Source organism: Triturus cristatus, chromosome 10 (assembly GCF_964204655.1).
Source record: "Triturus cristatus chromosome 10, aTriCri1.1, whole genome shotgun sequence".
In the NCBI taxonomy this organism is placed as follows: Eukaryota; Metazoa; Chordata; class Amphibia; order Caudata; family Salamandridae; genus Triturus; species Triturus cristatus.
The window spans coordinates 1,120,833,196-1,120,859,405 of NC_140593.1; the positions used below are offsets into that span (position 1 = coordinate 1,120,833,196).

The window sequence follows — 26,210 nt, forward strand, 5'->3', positions numbered from 1 at the left end:
GCTAATAGTTACCTTTTAGAATGCCACACAGACAGCTTTACCAACCAACTGAGCTACTAGCTAGTAGTAGACATGGCATACCCCAACAGTAAGTCATTAGTTCATAATCCTTCCCAAACTTTACAAAATCCTCAACCAGGTGCAATGCAATGGTTAAAAGTGTAAGTGTTGTACCTTCGGGATTTGTTTGAGGGTATCTGGGCTGAGCAAGCTCACAAGAGGCCCCAGATTCTGAAGCATGGACGTCGACCACTGTAAAGGGGATCTGAAAGATAGAAGAGAAGTCAGTGAACATGTCATTCAACAGACCCTACCACCTACAATATTTCACTAAAGCAAATTTACATTTCTCAAATTCAGGGGACATTTTGTCAATTTTAAGGGGATTGTTATTTTCACTGCTGCATTTAAAACCTCTGTCCATCTCTAATCAAGAACCACCTGACTGAATGTAGTTTTAAATAGTGAATTTTAACACATGCAAGATAAAGTTCAACAACCTTCCAAGAGCTGCAACTTCTAATATAAAACGTTTCTTCATTAAATTATTTTTTCATAAAATGGGATACAACCTACCTCCCAAGAGTTGCTCTGCCTGATTTGAATACATAGGGCCTGATTAAGAGTTTGTCTGACGGGTTACTCTGCACAAATGTGTCAGACATCCCGATTGCTTTTTTCCAAGTGTATTATATCCAATGGCACTTGTAAAAAGGCAGGCCCATCCAACAACCTCCAAATCAGGCCAAAGTTTTATATAATTTAATCGATTGTAAAATGAGATTATGTACACCTTCTAGGTGTTTACCGCCTGGTATTATACTATTATTTCTTGACTAGTTAACCATCATAAACTAAGTTCCCAACTTATGTGAATATGTTGTTTCCTAATGTATCCTTAGCCCTTTAAAGTGAGCTTTGTCACACTTTCTGCATAGATAGTAATGTCCTCAATTCAAAATGGTGCAACATTTGTGGCTCTCCTTTCCAAGAGTTAAAGCTGAGAAAGTTCTATTTTTCAAGTGAAGGATAGTTCTTGGCATTCCAACCAATATGTTTCTTGTGCTACTAAACCAAGAAATTGAAATTAGTCTATCATGGGTAGACATGCAATTGTCCTAACTATATGCATTCATTAAGAAGGCAAGTAAGTATAAACTATATGAAATTAAGGAAAGCTATTAAGGTTAAAAAAATCTACCTTTTATAATCTACAGTAAGAAAAGTTCCCAAGATTAAAGGCATACCATAATATCCCATCCTATTATATCTAAGATTCAAGTAGCAAGGTGTGAGTAAGCAACTTTCACCCAGATAATTGAATGTAACACAGCAATGGCTTATGCCTTTAGCTGTGGAGTGAACATCCTCTGTAAAGCACAGCATAGGGTTTAGCTAGAATGACCAAAAGGAATGTTTCTTTTCTTTGGTTTATGTTGAGAAACAGATGGTTGATATGTATAGTTCCAGATGTCAGGATAAGAATGAATGAGAAGTATTGTTGAGTGCTAGAGTGACCTCAAAGACATATCACGGTCCTTGAAGATTCAAAGCTCAACAATTTATGGAATTAGGTGGAATAAGCAGCTTCAAAAAGCCAGGCCTTAGCTGCTTCTGGGAACTACAGATGTTTATGGGTAGTGTCATGTCAAAAAGGAGACCATTCCAAGCTTTGGCAGTCAGAAATAGGAAAGATCTTCTAAAATGTCTTCCTGGTTTGATATAGGTTCATCAAATTAGGTAGGCAAAGTGTGGTCTTAACTTCTGAAAAGGAATGTATTTAAAGATTCAAGAGGAACAGGGACATACAAAGAGGAAGAGTGACAGGTAAATGACAAATGAACAGTAAGAGTGAGTGATGCACAGAGAGAAAGTGAGTTTTTAAGAATGGTATCTATTATGTTAAACGGATACATTTGTTTCCATAAAATAAAAGAGAAAATTAGAGAAATGCAAATTTGTTGCAGGGAAGTATGTAAAAATAAAAATAAAAAGACATGAAGAAACTGGGGTATGATAATGTGTGGAAATTGAACAATACAAATTATTATTCTACAGCTTTTTCTTGACTTCCTAATTTAAATATATAAAACTGATGAATATGTCGCAACAGATAGACAGAGAAATAGACAGCGCTCCTGTAAGTGAGAGAGAGAGAGAGAGAGCAGAGAGGAAAGGGGAGACAGTAGGTGAGACAAAGAGAAGGAAAGTACACGTGTGAATGCACAAGTTGATATAAAAACTCAGCTTTAGTGGTGCCAGAGACTATGTAAGTGTTATAGGTGGAATGAAACAAGGTATGAAGGAAGGAACCTCGTCCCAATTAGAATCTGACAAGTCTTCGGAAGAAGTGGAATGGTAATAAAGATTACACAGTGAGTTCAATAAAGAAAGTACAGTATATAGCTAACTAACCCGAACTGGGTGTTTCCAGAGATGATCACTTGCTGAATAGCCATGCCTTGATCCTCTGTAAGGGATTTGCAGTTCTTTAACTCTGGCAGCAAACTCTGGCCGGAAGCTTCAATGTAGGATGCGTTGAGGCCACACACCAAACGGCCAAGAACTTGAGCTTTTTCCATTGTCACATTTGTGGTGAAGATGTTCTACATGGAGGAGGGAACGCAGTTAGTGATAGGATAAGGAAATCTTCTCTGTCCAATTTTCAAATTTTTTCCCAGAAAGCATGAGACCCAGCCCCTGACCCCGGACCTTGCAAGTGCAGGTTTGGACACACCTCTGCATTTTGCTACTGTAAAACAGGTGAAATGTCTCTCCCCCAACCCAGCAGAGTATCAGGGAAATCACAGAACACAGAGAACATGTTCCCATTCCAGATCTGGAGTAGAGTTACCATCTTCTTAATGAAAAGACTTCTGTTCAAGTTTCTGGCTTGCCGAGACGCCAGTTAGTGTGCCACAGGCAGTGTATACATATTCTTGCTCCAAAACTTTAGAAAGCTGTAATACTCCCTGAAAATCTCCTCCACTTTTTTTTTGGGGGGGGGGGGAGTTTAATATAGCACGAACTAGACCCGAAGGTATCAGAGCGCTTTACATGAGCACCAGTTGCTTACAGATGGACACATTCATTTTTTTTGTTAGGCACTTGTAGGATATATAGTCATTTATTTGAAAGAGCAAATAAAGTTACTTTTACTGATGATCACCGCCCTTCGCATTCACATTCTTGTAGGAAATACGGGCATTACTTGTCTAACATAAAGACTCAAATCTAGCTCTATTAGCCGTGCACAGTTAAGACTACATTGAGAAATCAAATCTACCTAAGCACATTTCATACAGATTCTATCCATTGAAAAATGTTCATGGAAATCCATTTCAAAGGAAATGTCAGCTTTTGATATACTGACTTGAAATGCACATTTCATTGAAGCCTATTTAACTGAGAAATTACTTTTTGGTGTGAGAAATTATGTTAATATACAATGAATCTACCCTAGGTTTGCAGTGATATTTTTTATGTAACCTCGACCTTAATCATCAGCTTCATCCTAATTCTGACCTTAACTTAGTGCCTTATTTAATAGCATTTACCAGACGGAAAGGGCCCATCAGAATGGCATCTGCCAAATTTAGAAATGACTACCAGCTTAGCTGTCATCTCTGTACATTAAAGGGGACCGCGGTCATGGCGGTTCTTTTCCGCATGCTAAAAATTGGAGGTTTTGACAGCCGTCCATCAAACTTTCAACTTTTTTTTTGTTTTCCAGAAACGAAAACTCCCAAACTAATGACCCCCACATCCTCAGAAGTTTCTCCCAGAGTGTGGGGGTTACTAGTGTTGTTTTCCTCTCATTGCCAGGTTTTTCCAAGTGATGAAGTACAGGAAAAAAGGCATTACATCACCCAATCTAAATAGAGCAGACGGTGTAACGTCCTTCCTCTGCCGGTCCCTACTCTGTTGGTCCATCGAAGGAGGTTTTCAATCGATGGAGCCAATGAGGGGCTCCATCAGGTGGACCAAGGGTTTGGCAGCAGGGCACTTCGTTACGTTTGCATCAGAGTACCCTGTCTGCCAAACTCTAAATCAGGCCCTTTATCTCTTACTTTTACCCTTATCTAACCTTAACCTTTTTCTTACCTTACCATGACCTGCTCCCTGACTCTAAAGTTTACACTAACCCTGTCACTAACTCTAATTGTGGGCCTAATATTCTACTTATTAATCTAAATTTACATAGACTATTCCTGGAAGACCTTGGCAATGAAATTGTTTTTCAGTGAAAAGTTTTTATTGAAATGTGTTTTCAATAAAAATAAATGTGATTAAATAACAAGAAACTAGGACATGACCTCCACAAAGAGCAGTCTTCCTTCATTTGACACCATGTAAGAATTCTTCCTAAGTAATGATGGTATTCCGATGGAATAAGAATTTGCCATCTTACCTTACATTTTAATACAACTTATGAACAAGTCTCTCAATTCATGTAAGTTACAATTTCTCTGCTGATCATGCCATCCACTCTATATTATTTTGCCACTTTGAAAAGGAAGCTATTATTATTTGTTAGGTGGTTGGGGTTGCGCTATAAACCCAAATCGTCCTTCTAAACACTGGATGACTGTCTTCTACTTACTAGGCACGATAAGGCTTCAGCCAAGAGGCGCTTGCGCTGATAAGACTCAGGACGCAGGATCTCGAAGTCGGCTGCACCAACTCTTCTGAAGTACTCTTTGCAGCCTCCAAATTTTGAATAATTTGAGGAGCTGCAGGCAGAAGACAAACAACTTTTAAGTGGCAATGAAGGATCACCAACTCCACCACTGATTGCTAGTCTGACTGTGTCATCTGAACACCTGTGTTTATAGGCCAAGAATGGGAATGTCTGCGAAAATTAAATCAGGGCTGATTGCTGGAACCATGAGATGGTCATTAGTGGCTATGGTCCTCTATGGATTCAGTTGCCGTTGTAATGCATGAGTTTAAACACAAGCCACTTCTAACTTAATATGCTTTAGCATAAACCTGTGACTTTTTACCTGAGAAAGAACAACATCTCTGGTGGATAATTTTCGAAATCATTGAGGGTTCCATTGCTGGCTATCTTCTTTGTTAAGCAAGACAGCTGAAATGAGATGAGGCAGGGTATTTTATTGTCACCATCAAAGATGATCGAGTGCATTGTGTGTGAGGTTGGAAAGAAAAAAGCTGTCTGTGACAAGACCAACCTGCTCTTCATCTAATTGTGCCTTCTTATCCCTCACGGCTTTTGCCAGTTGCTGGCAGGTACTCAGGCTCATATTGTTGGATGCTGCACAGGTGAAGCCTTGCAGGACATAAGGTGATAAACTGAAAGCCAGAAGAGAATTTTTTATTTAAATTAATAAATTAAGACAACGTTTAAATGTAGTTTAGATGGAAAATATGGCAAGAGACAAACATAGAGAGCAATTGTTTCTTTTTATGCATTTTGTAGGTCCACTAGTCCGACCAAAGAACACTGGTATGATTTCCGGGAAAGGAAATAATTTGCATTAGAGAACATAAAAATTGTAATTGTTGTACTAATATGTTAACAGTTGTGGAAGCCACAGAATAGAACTTGTAGCCTATGATGTCCCACTCTGGGGGCTAGTCAATGTGCCACAAAGAACCGCGGAAGAGTGACTGTTGCTACATTTGAAGCGTTCTTGTTGGCCCACCCAGGTACTGATTTTGTAAGTGAACAGAAAGAGCAGTTCCTTACCTTTGAGGGTTAGCTCCTGATTTCATCACATCTGGAAAAAACATGGAAGCCTGAAGAAGAAAGCAAAGTAAAAACCAATAAATGTCACTTTAAGGAGTGACCTTGCCTGTTGCAGTGACTTTAACTTATTGAGGTCTTCAGATACACCTCCTCGGCAGACTAAAGCTACTATCTAAGTTCAGTTCATATCTTTCTTGAGAAACTGTTGCCCATGCTGCACAAGCTCTCCCCCACATACTAAGCCCTTAAACCGTTCACTCTATGTTCTAATCCAGAGACTGATCTATCAGCTTCTGCTAGTCAACAGAAGTGTTTCATCTCATTGAGTCAAAATTATTTTCAGCCATCATAAAGCAATCCATTTTGACAAAAGTTAGAAGAAGTGAATGATCTACAGCGACAAGATTTGAGAGAACTATCCTTTCAGCTTTCCATTGATTCCCTCTTTGAGTTCTGATCCTATAGTCATGTACACCTTTTTACACTTATGGCGATTGCACTTACTTGATCTTTACACCATTGTTTAGTGTTGAGATCCTCGACATTGGGTATTTCGGTTTTGAAGATTAAGTTCACTTTCGGAATTTTGCAAACAAGACTATTGTCGATTTTTCTGATCAAATCCCCCCGGCCGGAAGCAACGGATGCAATCTAAAATGGAAAATTACACACAAACCTTGAAAACTATAATTCTGCCATTATTCCCAAACACATTGAAGCACTGTTGAAAAAATTGGTTCAAGAATCAAATTCTGTGATATTTACTTTCGGGGTTTATTGAGGGATTAAATTTAAGGTGAAGGAAAAATATTGATTTTAACATTTTATCGAGACATGGCTACCTTCAGATTATAACTATTGAAAGAATGGACTTGAAGATGATTAACCCCCACAGCAAAACCTAGATTGTTTCTGGGTCCTAAGCTGTATTGGAATTACTTCCCAACCCAGAATAGAGCCATGACATCTTGTTATTGCATTAAACATCATGATCTTTACTATTCCGAAAACCATATTTTACCTTTTGAACGATTGCATCCTGTACAGAGGGTGGTGCATAGGGCAACTGGCTTGTAACCAATGGATTCTTCATGTCCTCAACGAGGCTGGCCGGAGGCAGTTCTTGCAGCTGGCTTATGGAAACACCACTCACAAGAGTTCCCATTTCTCCCAGGTTGTTGAACTGAAATAGGAAATACACGTAAAGGAAGACTGAGTGAGAGAGAAAGAGTTCATGTATGAGTGTTTGTATGTGTTCAGAACGCATGTGTGTTTGTGGATGTTGAGTGGGTGTGATTCATTATGAACTACCTGCAGTAAGGAATGAAGATGTGTCAGAGCACAGAGATCTTAGTAACACAGATGTAGGAAGCATGACCGGTATGACCATCTACCGAACACTGAGGGCCTGAGTCACAAAGGGAAACTTACACTTTTGTGTAAGTTTACAATTGTTTGCTATTCACAAAGGTATTTTATGAGTAGTATCTTTACAACTGTGGAGACTCCGCACATAGAAAGAGAGGACTGTCCTATCTTTTTATGTGCGGAAACTCCATCTAATTACTGATTCCTTAAAATGGACTGTCACCAGAAAATACCATGGTTTTGTTGTATCAGGAAATTATGTAATGAGCTCGGTCGACCCAACCTTTTTTATACATAAGCTGCATATTTATAAAGATGTACCATGGTTTAAGAATGTATTCTTAACACGTCAGCGTTTTAACAGGAAACTGTCGAACCTGACAAGCCAATGATCAACTCGCATTTATATTAAGGAACACTCTGAAAATAGAACTGTATCTTTCGTATGTGTTGATCTTACTTAGTTACTCTGTTAAAAAAGTGGATTCATGAATTGTCAAAGAGTGTAGACATACCATAATGTTTCTGCAGATTGAACCAGATCATCTGACATGTTATGTGGTTGGCAGCTATCGTAAAGTCACTATTAATCTCTTTGATTCTCTATTGTTTTAAATCCATAAAGGGTGTTTTATTGTTTTAAATTTATATGTATCTATGATATTTTATTTTTTATTTTATCCTTATCTGGTTTTGTTGTGGAACAAATGAAGAATTTTTTTGTCTGCCATGCGTATGTGTGACCGCCATCTTTTAATAATTTTTTTTTAAACGCATAAAGTCAGAAAATAAGGTCAATCAGCATTTTGGGACATTTTTACCAATAGGACTGAGCCACAGGATCTGATGTGCTGTTAATTTATCAGAGTGGCACCTCTGTGCTGATGGACTGTTCCTCTTTAAACAATGAATGTATTTGTTCACTTTGAGTCTCACAGATCCATGGCCCAATGAAAAATGTATCTTCCGTGAGCAGCTGTGACTTACTCCTGGATATGAAAGAGTAAGTTAAGACTAAGGCATATGTAGTCACAGTAAATTGACCACCAAATGTATTAATTCATCATAAACTTGGAAGGAAAGTGTCTGCATAATGAGAGAAGTAGAAGTTTGGGGCTTACAATAGCAACATTTTACATACAGAATGGAAGTTGGCAGAAAGAATGTGAGGGTTGCAATAACATTAAAAGGGGGCTAAATTGAGAACAAAACTATGCATTGTTTTTTCCCGTAGAGCATTTGGTAATAATGCATTTTACATACCCAAAGACTTCATATAACTATGACCTAACTCTGATAAACGTTCCTGGTACACAGGAAAAATATATGTTGTCCCTTCATTCAAGTGGTATATATGCAGCCTCAACATTACAAAAGGGGACTGAGAAACAGAGCTCAAGTGTTGACAGAAACTGGAGGATGGCCATAGCATCAGGGTGTATATGTCTGTGAATGCGATACTAAAGGAAGGAGAACACCTGCACTCCTTGTTACCTTGTGCCCAGCTTTGGCCAGTTTGCTCATAATGCCAGTTGATTGTCTGAGGCTCCAGCCTTGCACTTTACTGAGGGTTGGAAGACAAGTCTCCAGGTCTTTATCGCTGATGCCATTGATCTGGGATGGAGAGAGTCCCACAGCCACTGGCCCCAAAGCCTTTATGGTGTCCACGGAAACGTTGTTGAGTTTGTTCACCAATGAAATGGCAATCTGAGAAGGGCCAGGCAAAAGAAGACGCCACGTTATGGAATGTTAGCACCGGAGTTCCACATTTCAAAAATCAGAAGAAACCTCTGAAAGTTTTAGCAGCGTAGACAAGAAATGTTTTGTGTAGTTACTGCTTTTGACATCTCGTACCTAACATAAATGTGACTAAAGCAGTCCAATGCGATAACTCTAAGGCTGGCTTTGGAGGCATTCATGGCAATTGAACCCCTTTCAGGAATAAACAATAAACAGTTTCCAAGATCTTGGGCCATGTAATGCAAAACAAAGTAGTTTGTTTGGAGATGCCGCTATAGCTTAAATAGCCGCACATCCTAATATTTATCATCCAGAGAAAAAGCTAAATCTATTATATTAAATCGATCCTCTATGTGACTCTTCTTGGTTCCACCCTCCTAGCTATTGATTCTTGACAGCTGTCCCACTTGTTCAGTCTCGTAACAGTTGGGTGTTCATAATCTCTGCTCTAGTGCCCTCTCTACTCCTTACTTACTGTCCAGTAGCTCCTCAGCAATTGGAATCTCTTTCCTTATGGATGGAAATATGGACGTGTCCAGTCAACGTCCACTAATATTTCCCTTCAAACTATTGCTTCTGATCCCTACTTCCTGAGATACACTAAACATCCTTCGAGCAAACCAATGAATAGATGGTGGAAAAAGCTACAGCAAGTGGGGAGTCCAGCCTGCAAGAGGGAAAAATACTGGGACTGCAAACATCTCTTCTCTAGTGATGCCTCTTTGAAGGAAGAGATATTCAAGAATATAACCTAGGATAACAGCTCATGTTAGCATGTATAGCCCAAGATGTGTGAAAGATGCTCATAGCAGAAGTATAGCAGAAGAACCACTGTTACAGGAGGGGGATGTCTTTCAAGGCTGATGGGAGGTCTTTCTATCTAAATAGATTCCAATTCCAGGTTTTGTGAAACAAGGTATGATAGGATAAGCATTTACTTGACTTTAATGATTTTGATTCATTTTGATTCTTACTTACATTTCCTCATGCTTTAGATCTGATCACCTCATGTAATTATTCTCCTTCTGAAGTGAATCAAAAAAGAATCTGATATCCTACTAATCTAAATTCAATTGCGTTCCTTTCTCTATATATATTGATGAATCAAAAGAATGAACACCTTAGGGGCACAAAAGGCTGCAATAATAAGGTAGGGTTTGTAGCAGATGACGTCACATCTCGAATGCTCCAACAAAACATTTATCAGTTTTGGGAATCGTACTCATGATCACTCAAAATGTCTCCCATCTTTGAACATCTCAACCCAATCCCACCTTCTGGAGCATGTTAGCACCACAAAAGCATTACCTGCATCACTTCTGGTGTCGGCAATGGTGCGGGTCCAGTCATGTTGGTGCTGGTGTTTCTCTGGCCTGACAGGCAGTTCTCACTCAGTCGCTTGGCCAGATGTAGAGCTTCTTGTTCACTGACGTTCTTTAAGCTTGAGGGGCTGAGGAAGCACATGAACTTGCCAGGAATACTAGCATGTGGGAAGTATGCAAGGGGAATGGGTTAAGATGTATCTGCATACTCCATCTATCTGTCAACATGTAAAGTATACAACAAATCACAGCTCATGACCATTGTCCTCAATTTAAGGCTGTTTATGGACCTATTCTTCAGAGAGACACACTGCCCTAGCCCAGTGCTTAATTTGATCTGGTGGTTCCCAGTCAGGGATAACGGCACTTATTTTTGGGGACCGGGACTTATTTTCTGCATCAGATGTTTACCTAGTGCAAGAGATGGAAAAACAGACAGATCGGAAAGACAGATGAACAGAAAGACGGCAAAACCGTCATGAAAGGAAAAAGCAGAAACATGCAAGAGCCAGAGAAAGGGACAGGGAGTGTCTATACTGCATTAAAGGCTACCAGCCTTGATATACGGCGTACCAATGCTTAATTGCACTGGTCGCCGACCTCTGAACAGAGCCTTGGGCACCAGTACTCTTTCTTTCACAAATTAAGCACTGCCCTAGCCCTATAGCAAAACATTGATTCATGAGATAACACATGCATTTCACAGGGTTATTCTGACATTTTCCATTAATACATCAATTCAGAAACAAAACATCTATGATGCCACCGAATCATCAAAAGAAAAAGCAACATTTTAAGGTAAAGGGATGTGGAAATCCAAAGCAAATGTTTATTAACTGTAGGTGGCAAAAGGAAATGTTGTCTACTGAAGTTTGACCCAAAGTGATGTTTGCACTACTTCTGAAAGCTAGCACGGAAACTGCAACAATCCTTGGTAAAGTCGATAGGTCTTGGTTTCAAGGGTAAAAAAGAAAACATTTTTGTGGGTGAAGGACAAATAAGGAGTGGCATCGGCGGCACTTTGAAGCTTCTGAACCATTGTGTGAAAATAATAATAATGATGATAATAATTGTTGGACCTTTCAGCAAGGTCACCCCCAAACTTGTTGCCTTCCTCCTCCCCTTTATACTGAATTCGTTTTTGTTGGCGTTTGGACTCTGGGCACTTCACCGCTGCTAACCAGTGCTCGAGTGCATGTGCTCTCTGCATAAAACATGGCAACATTGGCTTATTCACAAATGGCATATTTTATTTACTTATAAGTCCCTAGTAAAGTGCACTACATGTGCCCAGTGACTTTACACTAAATGCTACTATTGGGCCTGCAGCACTGATTGTGCCACCCACTTCAGTAGCCCTTTAAACATGTCTCAGGCCTGCCATTGCAGAGCCTTTGGAAACAGTTTTAAATTGCCATGTCTACCTGGCAAGTTAACCCTTTTGCCAGGCCCAACCCCTCCTTTTTAATACATATAAATCAGTTCTAAGGTAGGCTCTTCACAGCCCCAAGGGCAGTGTGTAGTGTATTTAAAAATTTGGACATTTACTTTTAAGTTTCACATGTCCTGTGTGACCAAATAACCACAGTTGGCGCTTTGCGGTTTTATGCGCTAGTTTCACCTAAATCTTTAAAACTGCATATCTGCGGATCATCTTATTAACTTTTTGTCGTTTTGGTCTTGTTTTAGTCAAAAAATTATTGTCTATTTTTCTACACTGGTGTGGAGTCTTTTTGTGGTGTATTCACTGTGTTTCTATAATTTAGGTGTTGCACAAATACTTTACACGTTGCCTCTTGAGTTAAGCCTGACTGCTCTGTTCCAAGCTTCCAGGGGGTGAGCACAGGTTAATTTAGGGTGTGTATCTGACATACCCTGACTAGGATTAGGGTCCTTACTTGGACAGAGTGCATGCTGCTGCCAATTAGAGACCCAATTTCTAATAATAATATTAAAATAATTTTGAATGAGGAGCAGGACTGGGAGCAGGGCAAGGAGCATTAGGGGCATGGATGTCATTTAGGGGACATCATTTAGAGGTCAGCAGTGGTCGCAGCTGTGACCCCTGGCTTTCCTTTTTCGACCCTTGGTGCCAGAATTCGACCACTGGCTCAAAGATCGCAGGGCAGCATTGGGAAGGCAGTGTAACTAGGGCTTGCAAAGAGCCCTGTTTACTTTATACGGTTAAAGCAAACACAAGGAGATGATGGATGGAGCACTGAAACTTTTCAGATACTCACCCCCAGTCACAGATCTGGGTTGAATCCATCATCGTTCTTTACCTCACTTCGCCACCCCAGTTCAGACCCAGCCATATGCAAATCAGTCTTGACCCTATTCCCTGACACCATAAGCAACTGTTTAAAAATCTTGGAATTATTAAAAGGTCTTGAGATGCAGCCCTCTATTATCTTGCAAGTACAAATGTAAAAGAGTATTCTGCATGACAATAGAATCCACACTGCAAATTGTCCTGTGTTTCAGATTTGACATTTTACATCTTATCCTCTGAACAATGAAATTGAGTGCAGCCTTGCAAGAGTATGGGTAAGGTAGGCAATATTGAACAGCTTGGCATCCATCCTTATAAATGAATTGGGACTTTCCTTCAGGCCGTTCAGAAGATTACATGCCAGGTACTCACGAAGCACTGCAATCCTCTCGGTGGCTCCAATGATGACTTTTACTGCCTTTGCTCTATGTTCCTCCTCCAACAGAGCTTGGAATCTGTCCAATAATGTCAGATACTGATTACAGTTTATGGGTGCATTTTTTGTGTATTGTTTTACTGTTAATTGAGGACCAACAGCAAGTACCAGCACTTTAGCCTTCTTGGTAGCAGTATTGGACGTCCTTTCCTCAAAGAGGACTTTATTTGCTCATGAATTATGAAATATGCTTATAGTTCCTGTTACCATCAACAATGTTTTAGTTAGGTTTAGCCAGATCCAGACAGTTCTCATCCATCCTATCTGGTTTGGCACTGTAAAGCTCAGCGAGGGTCTGGATATCGAAGACACCGTTCCTACTAAGCAGAAACAAAGTTGAGTATCCCCTGCAATAATTCAGGTAAGGGCTATAAATAGCCTGGCCATTCACCACACAAGGAAATTCCACATTAGTGTGGAAGCTAATGTATACTTTGAGTTTGAATGGGATGAACATCAATCCTACCTTGAAAGCACCCCTCAAGGACCTGCAGGCATATTCTGTATAAGCATGTACCTGGTCAAGTGTTGCAAATAAATAAAGGTCCCTAGAACAACACTAGAACCTTCTGGCTTAATTTTAAAGAACAATTTTTAGATCTCACTGCAGACAGCTTTATCTATCTGGCAGACCTCTTGTCATTGATACACAACACACCCCAACACACACCACACAACACAACACGCATACACACAAACCACATACACATACATGTAGAGAAAGAAGCTTTGGGCTAGCCCACTTCAGCTATTAGTTAATTTATGTGAGTCCTCTTAAGGCACTCAGTGGCTCTGCTGGTCATGGTGTTTTGGGACAGCCCATGTGATATCACAGATGTTTACATTATTGTGATATGGCTTTTTTTAATGTGCAGTTCAAGAGGTGCCTCTACAGAAACCCACTCCTTCATACCATTGGTCCTGCCTCCTCCCTCACCACTGTGACCATCAAGGACTCTCTGATGACAGATGCAGAGCCCCTGGCTGCTAGGCTCAGTCCTTTTTCCAACCATTACAACAAGGGCCCCAAACATGCTTGCAGTGTGAATGTCTGGCGGCCAAGGTGGAATGCTTCGACCAATATTAAAATCTAAATTGGACTCAGTAGCAGTTGGGTTTGTTCTCTGTGCCTGCAACTCTCCCTTTTCCTCAGAGGTAGTGATAAAGCTGTGGTGACTCCCGGGAATGAGTAGCCCGCACGCACCCCTTCCAAGCTCAGCCTCCACCACCACCCTTTAGTGCAGTGTCCAATCCTGTTGCTGCATGGAGTAGCCATGGGCATGTGTTGCCACAGGGGCAGTTGGCAGAGCCCTTATGTTATGTTATTTTATGCAGACATGTAGAGCGCATTATTACCCTGGAGGGTATCCTGGCGTTAATGTAACGTTTTAACTTATGCCATTTTTATTGCAGACTGAAGAATACAGGATTGTTGAGTGCTATGAAGAATGGTGTGATTCGTGATTCGTACCTGTAAAAAAAACACGCAAGTTACAGACGGAGCCCTAAGAGTTGTGGTATGGTGATATGGGTCTGTTGGCATCATTGTTAAAAAGCAATCTGATGTAATAGTATATGTGTATATATCAGCATGCATATAACTCCACACATTTCAACTGAAAAAATAGCATTTTCTGAAAAGCAAAACAAGAGGCGGCTAAGGGAATCATGAATGATAATTATTTGCACAAACTATTCAACCTAGTACTTTTTTAGGTCTGTGGGTCTGTGTTCACTCATGTGGAATAATTATTGCTTTGACTGTGCAAATGGTAAATGCTTCTGTTCTTATTATAAAACTAACATAATAAAGAATTTTAGTAACTGTTTCTTAAACAAACTGGACGCCCTCCATTTAAAATATTTGTTAGATTACCCAGGATAATTCAAGTACCATCTACTATCCTACTAGGAGTAGGCGTTATGGCCATAGATGCGATCATATGTGGTACCTGGATAGGTTAACGCCGGGAGGAGAGGTGAGCAGTTTGGTGTAATAGGTGTTCATTTCCTTGGATAGATTGAGGCTGCTGAAGAGCTGCATGTTGGCAGGATCTTTGGCCAGAACTTGAAGCTGGAGGAAAAACACAAGGAGTAATGAATGCACTTTCAGAAAATGTTGGGTCGGCTAATTGCACTAGGCTGAGCGTACTCCACGGGGCCATTCTACAGCTGAGGACTGAAGGGAATGAAGACTGATTCTGACCCCAGTAACAGCCACCCTCTTCAATGTTGCAAAGGTGCCCGATCTGGCCAAGCAAGGACATAGGGTATTGCATATTTGAAATAACTCAGTTCGTAGACCCACGTGAACCTCTCTCACTGTCCCTTGACATGGCTAACTTTTTGGCACTTGGCTCTCTCACAGAGAAAACCTTATTGTTTAGTCTTTGCTGAAGCTACAACTCAGGTATAGATTCAGGACCTTTCCACAGTGCCTTGTGCTAATCCTTAGTCCTGTAGGGTGGTCTCTCTTTCAGTGTCCTTGGTGCTAAGCTTTGGAGCTATCTTCCATCCATTTGAGGCAAACTGTATTTTAGATGAGCCAACAAGATCTACTTTTTTTCTGTTAATGTTCTTTTTCCTTGTTAATGACCTGCTCAGTTGGGTAGGTGTTATGCATCCTTCAGCACCAAGAAACCCACATAAAGATAGTGAGTGTGCTTTACCAATATGAAAAAAAAAAATCAATTAACCATAGGTCGAGAAGAGAATCTGGTTGATGAATGCGTATGGAAATCATGCTAAGGAGGAGCCAGGTTTCTGGGGAGGTAAGCACCAGATAGGTTGGTCTGAAGACCATACAAGGTACACCATCACTATATTGTATGCAATATACTGCATGAAAAAAGAATTGCCTTCAGTACATAAACCTACCACTACAACACAAGGTAAGTCCTGGTAAGTGGATGTGGAGTTAAGAATAGTAATAGTAATTATATAATACCCTTGATGATATAGTCATAGGCCATGTAATGGATATAAATGTTTGTTGTTGATATTGTCACTCTTGAAATAGTGTGATAAAACTCCATGCAAAGTTCAAGATCTAATGCAGTGCACATCTTCCCAGTGACGTCTTGCTCAGCTAGAAACAGGGTGAGGATTCTTAGAACAGCAATTTATATTGTTAATGTAGTGAGTGGTATTTGTTGTACTACTGATCTGTAGTACATTTTCATGTGAGTTGGACACTAATTCAGGCGTGAACTCTCATGGCAGATCCTTGGGATTTCCGTTTAAACTATGTCACCTGTTGGTTTTAGACTGGTGAATGGAATTTGGATCCTACCCATAGATACTCGTTTTGGTTTCTATTCATTTGTACCAAAACCTTGTTACTGTTTTAATGAAAATTTGGCTTCAACACTGTGTTATAGTAATTTTGGATGTCTTCATCATGACTGCAAATAATGCGTTTTTAGCTTCAACCCTTAAAAAATATTTTTGCCATTGAGATGTTTTTAGAAAGTTTCTTTTAGACTTAATGCTGTTAGTTTGTGCTGACTATTTACAAGAAATAGACCACAAAAATATAACTTTTTCTTTTATACATCCTTATTCTCGCCTTTGACCCCTTATCCCAATGACCAGATTGAACACCACTCAGTTTTCAATTGGCCACTCTAAACTGCAGCTCCTCAGATTGGTGCACCTATCATCAACCCACAGATGCACTTTTTACATCATCCAGGTACCGAGCCATGTTCAATTTACTGATGTTCAAACTAATATCCTGTCCACGTTAGATCAATGGCAACACCATGTCAGATACCAAGTGTTTTTAATTTTGTATGAGACGAAGTGGTATTTTATCCTTGTTCTAAGCTTGATACCTTATTGGCTTTGTATGTCTTTCTAAATATGCACTCACCTCTTTGAGGAATCCTGTAGGTCATCCTTTATGTCTCCTCATATAAGAAGGGGGGAGGTAATTGCCTCCTGAAATGTGCAATGGTTCTGCACTACTATATGCTCCGAAAGACATTTATGCACATGATGTGAGCATCAGACTCTTAGAGTTGTATTATATACTGGGGATGTGAGTAGAGAGTGTCAGCCACACCCTCAAATTGGTGTCATGCATGGTATTATACAAAGCACAATCCTAGTAGGTGCACAAGGGGACAGTCTTGCAGTCTGCACCTACATTTATGAATGCAGGTTCATCCCCAGCCACAATCAATGCATTTTGAACCTCTGCCTACACACCCACAAGCTTTGGAAGAGGTAGGAGTGTTCTCACAAGTGTGAACATGCTCCATGATGCAGGATCATTCATTTGTGCTCAAAGATCCTTCTTCAAAGGCCAGCGTTGAGGTGCACCAACCAGGCCATTCTGTGTGGGCAGCATTCTGCTCCTCCCTCAGCAGATAATTGAGTTGGCCTCACTTGCACAACCTTCAGTGAATGTGCTGTATGGCCACTCTTTCATCTCAAACAACACAATTAAATATCTATCTTGGCGAAAAACACCACAAAAAAGTAATCTTCATGGACCGTTCAGTTTACATAAAGTGGACCCCAGCTTTCAGGGGTTTTTAAGCTAAACTGCACCTAAGCTACTAGATAGGCTAGTCATTGCTTAAAAATGGAGCTCACATGGTGCAAAAACAATTGATGGCAAATATGAAACATGATGGCTGCGTGGTCTTCTCCGGTTGAGGTTTCTTGTAACTCTGTCGATTAGGGGTTTCTAACCTAGGTCCCGGTGAAACAGGTCCATGCCGGATTTTCATGATAAACGTAGACTAAATGTAAGAACTCCATTTAAATTCATTATTTGTAACCATATATTCTGTGGATATCCTAAATATCTGGCATGAATCAAGGCCCCCCCTCCAGACCCAACATGGGACACTCCTGCAAAAGACCCTGCTGGTGATTCATGCATGCATTACAACTATATCCCCCCTATGGCCTAAATCTGGAGTCTGAGAATAATGTTGTGAGCGGCAGTTGCACATTAACTTTTTAAATGCATGTGTCTGCCACTGGCCAACACTGGGGAGGTATATAAAGGTATATAAAGGCTCCTCTGGTGCTCTGCACCAGAGGAAATACTTTTTTTTTTTTTTACATCAGGCTGCTTGGGAAGAGCTTCCTGAGCAGCCTGATTGTTTTTATTTCTGTAATGATGTTCAGCGCACCAGGGGTGCTGACGTCAATACAGGAAAGTGAAAGTAAAACGGGACAATGGGATCATCTTACTTTCATTAAATCTGTACCCATTGCATATCTCAGCCCCCTAAGCACTTATTGTTTTGGGAGAGGTACCCTTGGAAAGGGGAGACCTACTAAAGGTCCACCTCACACTAAACGAGGTGGGCGGACCTTCAGTTTGGCTGAGAGGGTACTCTGTCGCCATTGTGTCTGAGTACCCTCTCCGCGAAACTCTAAATCGGGCCCTAAGTCTGTCATGAAGTGTAAGGTTTTTTTTCTATTTTCTTCTCCTCTACTTCCTCACACTTTATCAGTTATCTGCAGAAGAAAACAATGATTAATGTTCCCTTTACTTTTTAACGATGTTAATGTTCTTCAGATGAAGCCAAGTGACTCTATCGTCTCATTGAGGGCAATTACTTTGCTACTGCGGGCTGCACTTACATCAGTCTCGTTGGCAAAGAGAGCCAAGTCTTCCACGCTGGCACATGTCAGGAACGATCCCATGGACGTCACAAACCAGTTGAAGGAGTTTTGGGGAGAGCCCGACACGTTGAGGCACCTTGGCTTGAAACCTGCAAAACCACCACGCCAGAGCGTGGGCAAAGACAAGAGTCAATGATTCTCCTGGTGCTACAGAACATAGATCAGTTCGACCTTTAGGGCATGGGCTCACAATGCTTTTGTTTTACATTCGAAGACCAATTTTTGGAATTATTTGCCTTACATTATACATATTTCTGTTTTTGATTTTGTATTGCCGGAAGGAAACACCACAGGAACCCCCAGCATTTTCCAGCCACCCACCACCATGGCGAACTGTGATCATGTGATTGGGGCGTCATGTGGTCTTAAATGTTTTTGATTTTGTATTGCCAGAAGGAAACACCACAGGAACCCCCAGCATTTTCCAGCCACCCACCACCATAGCTAACTGTGATCATGTGATTGGGGCGTCATGTGGTCTTAAATGTGGATAAAGGGTGTCTTTTTAAAAGGCACTTTCAAGTGAAATTAGTGGGAGCATGGCAAGTAAAGTTAAAATTGCACCCAAAGGGTGCAGGGCTGTTTGAGCATTTTTGCCAGGGTTGCTTTTGGTTCCCCAGTGTGGCGCTGGGTGACTTCCGCACTCAAGAATAGTGAACTCATGTATGATAAAAGGAGACAGAGGATTTGCAATATGTTGCTTTTACCTTGAATTCCCAGCTGTCAATAAAACAAATTTGACTGTTATCGGCTAAGAAACAAGTATTGTGCTTCTCTTAATATATTAACTCAACATGGACAAAACAGAAGTACTTATCATGGGCCCACACCCCGATGCCTGCAACGACACCTGGTGGCCCCCCGCCCTCGGAAGCCCGCCCACCCCCACGGACCACGCATGCAACCACGGAATCATCATAGACTTCGAACTCAAAATGGACCGCCAGATCAACTCTGTTGCATCCTCCTGCTTTCACACCCTCCGCCTCCTACGCAAGACCTTCAAATGGATCCCCCTCAAACACAGAAAGACCGTCACACATGCCCTCATCACCAGCAGACTTGGCTACGACAACGCACTCTACCCCGGAATCAACAAAAACCTCTCCCGCAAACTTCAAAACATCCATAACACCGCTGCCAGACTAATCCTCAACCTGCCACAGCACTGCCACATCACCCAGCACCTGCGCACACTCCACTGGCTCACCATCGAGGCAAGAATCACATTCAAGACTCTCACCCATGCAAACAAAGCCCTCCACAACACCAAACCAGCATACCTGAATAGCCGACTCACATTCCACACACCCCAAAGGACCCTACGATCGGCCCAGTTCTCCTACAGCGTGGTCCCTCACACCAGGAAGTCCAGATTGGGAGGCCGCTCCTTCTCCTTTCTCGCGGCCAGAGCCTGGAACTCCCTCTCACTCCACCACAGACAGACTACATCACTCCCCAACTTCACGAGGGACCTCAAAACATGGCTATTCAATAGTGTGGTGATGTCATATAGTCTGAGGATTCAGCAGAATGGCTCTATGTCATCTGGAATGTGAGTAGTTGCCTAGCTGCGCCTGGGCTCGATGTCAGTTGAAGTTGCCTTTTGCCTTGCTCGGCTCTTGGGGCGGCTCTCTTTAATATTTAATAAATATTACTGGAAAATGTTCAGCTGCGGGACTCCTCCTTGATGGACAGGACCTTGCGCCTCCTCCCCCCCAGCACCTTGATACCCTTACGAGTGAGTAGTCGCGCTTAACAAACCCATGATTGATTGATTGAAGTGGGATAAACCATTTAAGGTGTGACTTAATTTAGCACACTTGTTTTCCCCTTGCTGCTACAATTCTCCAATCGGTACACTGCAGGTAAACTATGTAGGGTGGTATACCTTAAAAATATGTGAAAAGGAAGAGTGGAAGGAAGGTGGGGGGTGAAAAGTTCAAATGAAAGCAGGTGTCATGGAAGGAGGGAGAAAGGATGCCTGGACAGAAGGGCCCAAAGATGCTTGAAAGGATGGGTGAAAGGATGTCTGGATAAAAGAATGAACGGATTCATATGGGTGGGTGAATGGATTAATGAGTGAACAGAATGGTCATTAGATGATGGAATGGTGAAAGAATGGATAGACAGAATAATCAAGCATGGATGGATGGAAAACAAATGGTGGCTGAGTGGGTGAAGGGATGAATGTGTGAATAGGTGGATGGATTGAATGGTGAAAGGATGGACTGCTGAATTAATGGATGGAAAATGGGTGAATGGATGGGTGTGAGGAAGACTAGACAGATAGATAGATACAAGGGTGAACAAAACTGTTCTCGGATGGGTTGGACTTACTAGTTCAAAGTGGGGGGCATTTTAATTTTCTGACTACTCCCCTTGTTCATAAAGTGTAAATACACATATGATTATTCTTGTCATGCTTCAACTATCGCAACCTCCCATAATTGTTTGAAAATTCGAAAACATTTGCAATTTAATTAACTACGGCTTTAGATTTAAACAGTTCTTTTGTGAACATGGCCTCTCTCCCCCATTTCACCGAGCCCTCTAACAATCATTTAAGTTCAGCACATTTCTGTATCACAGTAACAAAAGTCTCGCCTCATCCTTACCATCCTGCGAGAGGTAGGGTTTGATCACAGCTTCATAAAACGTGGTCCGTTTCTCAAGGGTGAGATTAGCATAATCGGCATTCACAACTTTGACACTGTCAGACAAACATGAAACAAAGTTAGTTAGTTAGGGTCCTAGGTCCCCAACATAGCAGAGGAAGCAGAGCAGACGTTCAAGTGGAGGTTTCCAGCTCAGGAGGTAGGAACGGAAAATATAGACTCTCCTCATTAGGGATTACTATTTTATGTGCAGGGGAGGATTCTTAGCATTATTCTGGAGTTATGTGGATTTAAATCTGATATTGGTTTGGTGCTATATAATGCTCTTTGGTAAACAACGTTTACTGCGAAACTTTGTCCCCACAGGGAATCACAACGTGGTCGTTACAACGACCGCGTTGTGATTCCGCATACTATTACTCCGCAAGTCGGAACAACAACTTGCGGAGGGGGTGGGATGGTGTTGGAATTAAAATCCAACACCTTCCCTAGTGTCCGCACAGTGTGGAGTTGGAATAGTAAATTACACTATTCCAACATCCAGTGCCCCCCTCCGCAAGTCGTTGTTCCGACTTGCGGAGTAATGGTATGCGGACTCACAACGCAGTCGTTGTAACAACCGCGTTGTGATTCCCTGCTGGGAAAAAGACTGCGGGATGAGGAGATAGATTCTGCTCTTTAGGGTTTATCAAACAACCCAGTGTTTTTTACTGACAAACAAACATCCGGAGCAGTCCAGCACACTATATGAAGTGTTAGAAAGTATAATTATCTTGTACAGATTGACTCAAGTTATAACGTCTTTGTTTTTATTCAGGTAGCCATTAATCTGACACGTGTTTCGCTCTGGCCAGTAACCTGTCAAGCTTTACTAAGGCAGTTGGAAAAATAAAGAGTGGTGCATAAGGATAAACTGTTTCATACAGACTAATAAAACTGATGAGGCACCACCATCACCACACTCATTACAATGTTGGGGGGACTTGCGTCAGCCCGACACTGTCGCGGAAACTGGACCGACTGAAAACTGTTCGGCGCTCCCGACCGCCTGATCATGATGCGACGGCACATTGCCGGTCACATGCTCACATTTCCCTACGGAAACATGTGCTACAGCCGTAAAGTGCCCATAGCACAAGCTCCTATAGGGAAATGGGAGGTTATGTTCATCTTTGCACCGCTTGGCACGCACCTCACGGTGCCTGCCACACGATTTAGAGATCAACAGGGGGCCCCATAGGTGCCCACTCGGCCCCCAACCGGAGGCCACAAACAGAAGGAGGCCCTGCTACGGGCTCCCTAACTTGCTCTCCGATAGGTTTTCCATGTTGGAAAGCCCAGCATGAAAACTGAGCATCGTCATCCGGACGGCGTAAAACACCATCCATATGGATTACGGGCAGGTCTCTGGCCCCGTGGGAAGCCAGCCGGAATGACCGATCAGTTTTACTTCCAACCGCCTAAATTATAATCAGGCGGTTGGAAGTGAAACCGACGATCTGGGTCAGAGACTTTCCGTCCAAGATCGTAATCGGCCCCTTGCAGTGTGAACGCCACTTGTTTCACATTTAAAACATTTTATTTATATTCGCAAACAAAGCAGGGAAGAGGCTCTCATCTTATGGACTGGTGAGAAAGTGGTGCGATGCAAGTTAGAAGAGCAGGCTGTTTATCTGTCTAGTGGGCAGCGGTGCTGCTCGAGGACCGTCCCTTGGAGGAGTAAATGAGGCAGTTTGGTAGTTGTTGTTATTATGAACCACAGAAAGGACCGTCCCTAGTTGTGAACAACTAGGGACGGTCCTTTCTGTGGTTCATAGCTTTGGTTGGAGGCTGACCGTTCTCTAGTGCCCTAACGCCTCGAGTTCCCTCCCCGGGCCAGACCCTGGGTGTAACTGTGGTTCTTAGTTGTTGTTATTATAACATGTAATGTATTATATATGTTATATAAGTGGTGGTGCGATTTGTGGCTAAGATTATCATAATAAAAATATGGTAAGCCAGAGGGAGCATAATGATGGGATGACAATACTGCGTAAAAAACATAAAGGTGGCATTCTGAATCCAAATTGTTCCCTAGGGGAATTATTGCATAGGAAGTTAACCGTACCACACAATAGAGGCTAAAATTATTTAAAGGCCATATAAAGTACTCAACATATGCACAATATTTGTTAAAAAAATAAACCTAGAGATATAAAAAGGTGCTGGTCCATAATAAGCGGGCGAACCAGGTAAGTGTTTTGGTTTCATGGTAAAACTTGTTGAGTTCTGTTGCATTGGTACCATGGTGGATTTCCTAAAAAGTATATTGAGAGCAAGGAAATTCCTAAATGTTTAGACCTTCGAGGGAATATTATTAGTATAGTTATCGAACACTCTGTATTTTCATGTATCAGAGATAGTTATAGCTAAATGAACTGTTTTTATGCATGTTGTACTTATTCATGTTTACCTATGTATTTTTTAGAAGCAAGATTAAATGTTTTAAACTGTTTGCTTTTATGATTTTATATGCCTAGAATCGAATAAAGCTCGTTTTGATTTGATTTGATTTCTGTAGTATTTGCTCTCCTCTATGTATTTCCCTATTCGAATAGTGGCAGAACACCAATATTGTGACTATGTGATTCCAGGCAGAACTCCAGCCTCTCATGCACTGGATTATTTCCTGACCATATGACTTCGGCCTATAGAAATATTGACTTTTTCCTATTGCATTACTTGGTTACTGTTTTCTCTTTGCCTCACAAAATCTCTTGCTGACTGCCCTTGCCTAATACTAGCTCAGTGAACTCTTGACATTTCTTTATCTATTATTTGCCCAGCTTTGCCTTTTCCTTATTAACTTTTTAGTAGTAAAATTATTAACTATTGCATATTGGATTGCTCTGAGTACATTAGCTCTTTAGCCTCGCATGTGCCACCCTACCTGGTCTCTACTGGTCAAGTGCAGGGCTCTAACTCACAGCAAAGATGGCCAAAATGTTGTAACATTTTTATTTAATTGTGTCATTCAATTTAGTTCAACCTGATGTTGCTTTTGAATTTTATGTTATCATGAGGTAAGGGTACCAGAATAGTCTTTTGAGATAGGAAAGAAACATGTTAACATAAAATAAATTTCTTTTAATAACTAAAACATCATAAATTAATAAACCATATTATGATCCTTGCAGCTTATTATTATTTTTGTTTAGCCTACATTAATTTATCTACCAACCTATCCAGCTCAAGACTCTCTGTTTTCCCAGAGGAGGGCTTCCTTGGGATGCTCTGGTCCTGGAAAGGGAGGTACTTGTCATAACAACATGTACATTTCTTTTGCTCTTCTCTTTTGAGGGTTGGGACCCATCAAGGGTCCTGAATCGCGAGAGAGCAGGGTTCAACTAATACGTTCTGATAAATAAAAAGTAAACAAATAACCCTGTTATTTAGAGGAGGGATTGGGCATTCCATAATAAGCTTTGATGCTTTTCATTCTGCGTTTCAGATCATCATCACGTCTTGTAGTGAACCACTGGCTCAATTCTGCGTGATGGTGATGTTTGGGATCGAATTGCAAATCATGATGTCATAAAATAGACACAAATTAATCATTACGCCTAGCACTGATCTATAGGCAGACACGAGACTAAGGCTTCATTTGGAGTTTCTTGAGCAGCTTCCGTCCTCCAGGGTGACGGACGTCATTACCTCCGCCACCCTGGTGGACCACTGCGCACCCTATTTAGAGATCTCCAACACTCTGGTGGAGTTTCTGTGCCCTCAAAGAAGCCATTGACACATCACCTCAGCTGAAGACACTAACAGTTTGCAGAGCTGCCGCCACGTTTCATGCAGCCTCTCAGCAAATTTTGGATTTTACAAAAACAAACTACCAAAGTGGTACAACAAAATACTAGGGACCTAGGGAGTTTTCTCCCAGAGTGTGGGGTTCATTTTTCTTATTTTCTGTTCAAGACCATCAGACTTTCCATGGCAGTCGTGAACAGGAAAGTAGCCCATGAGATCGTCTACTCTAAATAAGGCAGATGGTCGGATGTATTTACACTAATGGCCACAAGCCCATTGGGCTATCAGTGGATGATTTCAGTGGGCGGAGCCAGTGGATGAACAATCAACAGAAATATGACAGTCCATGAGACTGTAACAGAGCGGACACAGACTACCAGTTTGTCATACACGATACTCTGCCACATTTGTGGAGGAGTACCCTAAACATCCTAATGAGGACCTGTATAGTCTTGTTTAGGCTACCCATCAATCCGGCATATAGCGGATTTAAATTGTTTAATTTATTATTGATGAAAGTGAACTAGAATAAAGACTAAAATAAAAACACAAAAGGAAACCATGGGGAGTAAATGATGTTCTCCATATCCCACCATAGCTCTTGCTGACTTTTTGAGTCATGGTGGTGTTCACCATGACATTCTGGTATTGTGTTGCATGCAGAAAAGCTACCAATGCTGTCATGACATTATCGGTGAGCTGTGGCTAATGCACTGTTCAAAGAAAAACTTTGTGAACATCTAATCTTATATATCCTAGGACAATGCATGGGACTCAGTATGACCCTTGTTATGAGTGACCCAGAGTAGGTTGAGGTAATTATCGTATCAGGTTAAATCCGATATCTCAGGGTTCGTAATGTACTAGGTGCAACAATTACCTTTAATTTGAGGTCACCCACTGAAAACAGGGAATGGTGTGTGGAATCCATGCTTTTTTCACCAAATTCTGCATGTATGGGAATTTAAAAGGCATATTTTCCTGGTAAAAGTCCGCAGATTTAACCTGATTAAATTTAGCTGTAGAAAAAAGCGGTAATTCCAGCAAAATGTATCATTTTGATCCCTGTGCTGTGGTATCAGAGGAGACAAGTATTAACTGGTCACTTGTAACAGGGCACAAGAAGCATATAACCACACATCTTTAAAACCAAGTTTAAAACAAATTTTATATTCCTAAAGTACCCAACCAATGATATTGACAACTTTTTCATTGCCCTCTTGTACCAGCTGGTAACATATTTGGAAACCTTTTAACAACAAGGAGCATAGGGCCACATGTGTCAAAGTATTTTGTATTC

At 41.2% G+C, this 26,210-nt stretch overlaps 1 protein-coding gene across 2 annotated transcripts in view; it reads right to left on the minus strand.

Moving 5' to 3' along the window:
* The window catches only part of MSLN (mesothelin), a 177,082-nt gene that overhangs the window by 45,587 nt on the left and 105,285 nt on the right, over nt 1-26,210 (minus strand). For both annotated transcript variants that reach the window (XM_085629354.1, XM_085629353.1), the window contains exons 13-25: nt 21,119-21,213; nt 18,459-18,589; nt 14,804-14,925; nt 10,130-10,301; nt 8,576-8,788; nt 6,735-6,896; nt 6,218-6,364; nt 5,714-5,763; nt 5,196-5,316; nt 5,007-5,092; nt 4,604-4,733; nt 2,416-2,606; nt 175-265 (exon numbers count right to left, since the gene is read on the minus strand). In XM_085629354.1, the coding sequence (XP_085485480.1) occupies nt 175-265; nt 2,416-2,606; nt 4,604-4,733; nt 5,007-5,092; nt 5,196-5,316; nt 5,714-5,763; nt 6,218-6,364; nt 6,735-6,896; nt 8,576-8,788; nt 10,130-10,301; nt 14,804-14,925; nt 18,459-18,589; nt 21,119-21,213 (1,711 nt within the window). The remainder of the gene's footprint in view (nt 1-174; nt 266-2,415; nt 2,607-4,603; nt 4,734-5,006; nt 5,093-5,195; nt 5,317-5,713; nt 5,764-6,217; nt 6,365-6,734; nt 6,897-8,575; nt 8,789-10,129; nt 10,302-14,803; nt 14,926-18,458; nt 18,590-21,118; nt 21,214-26,210) is intronic.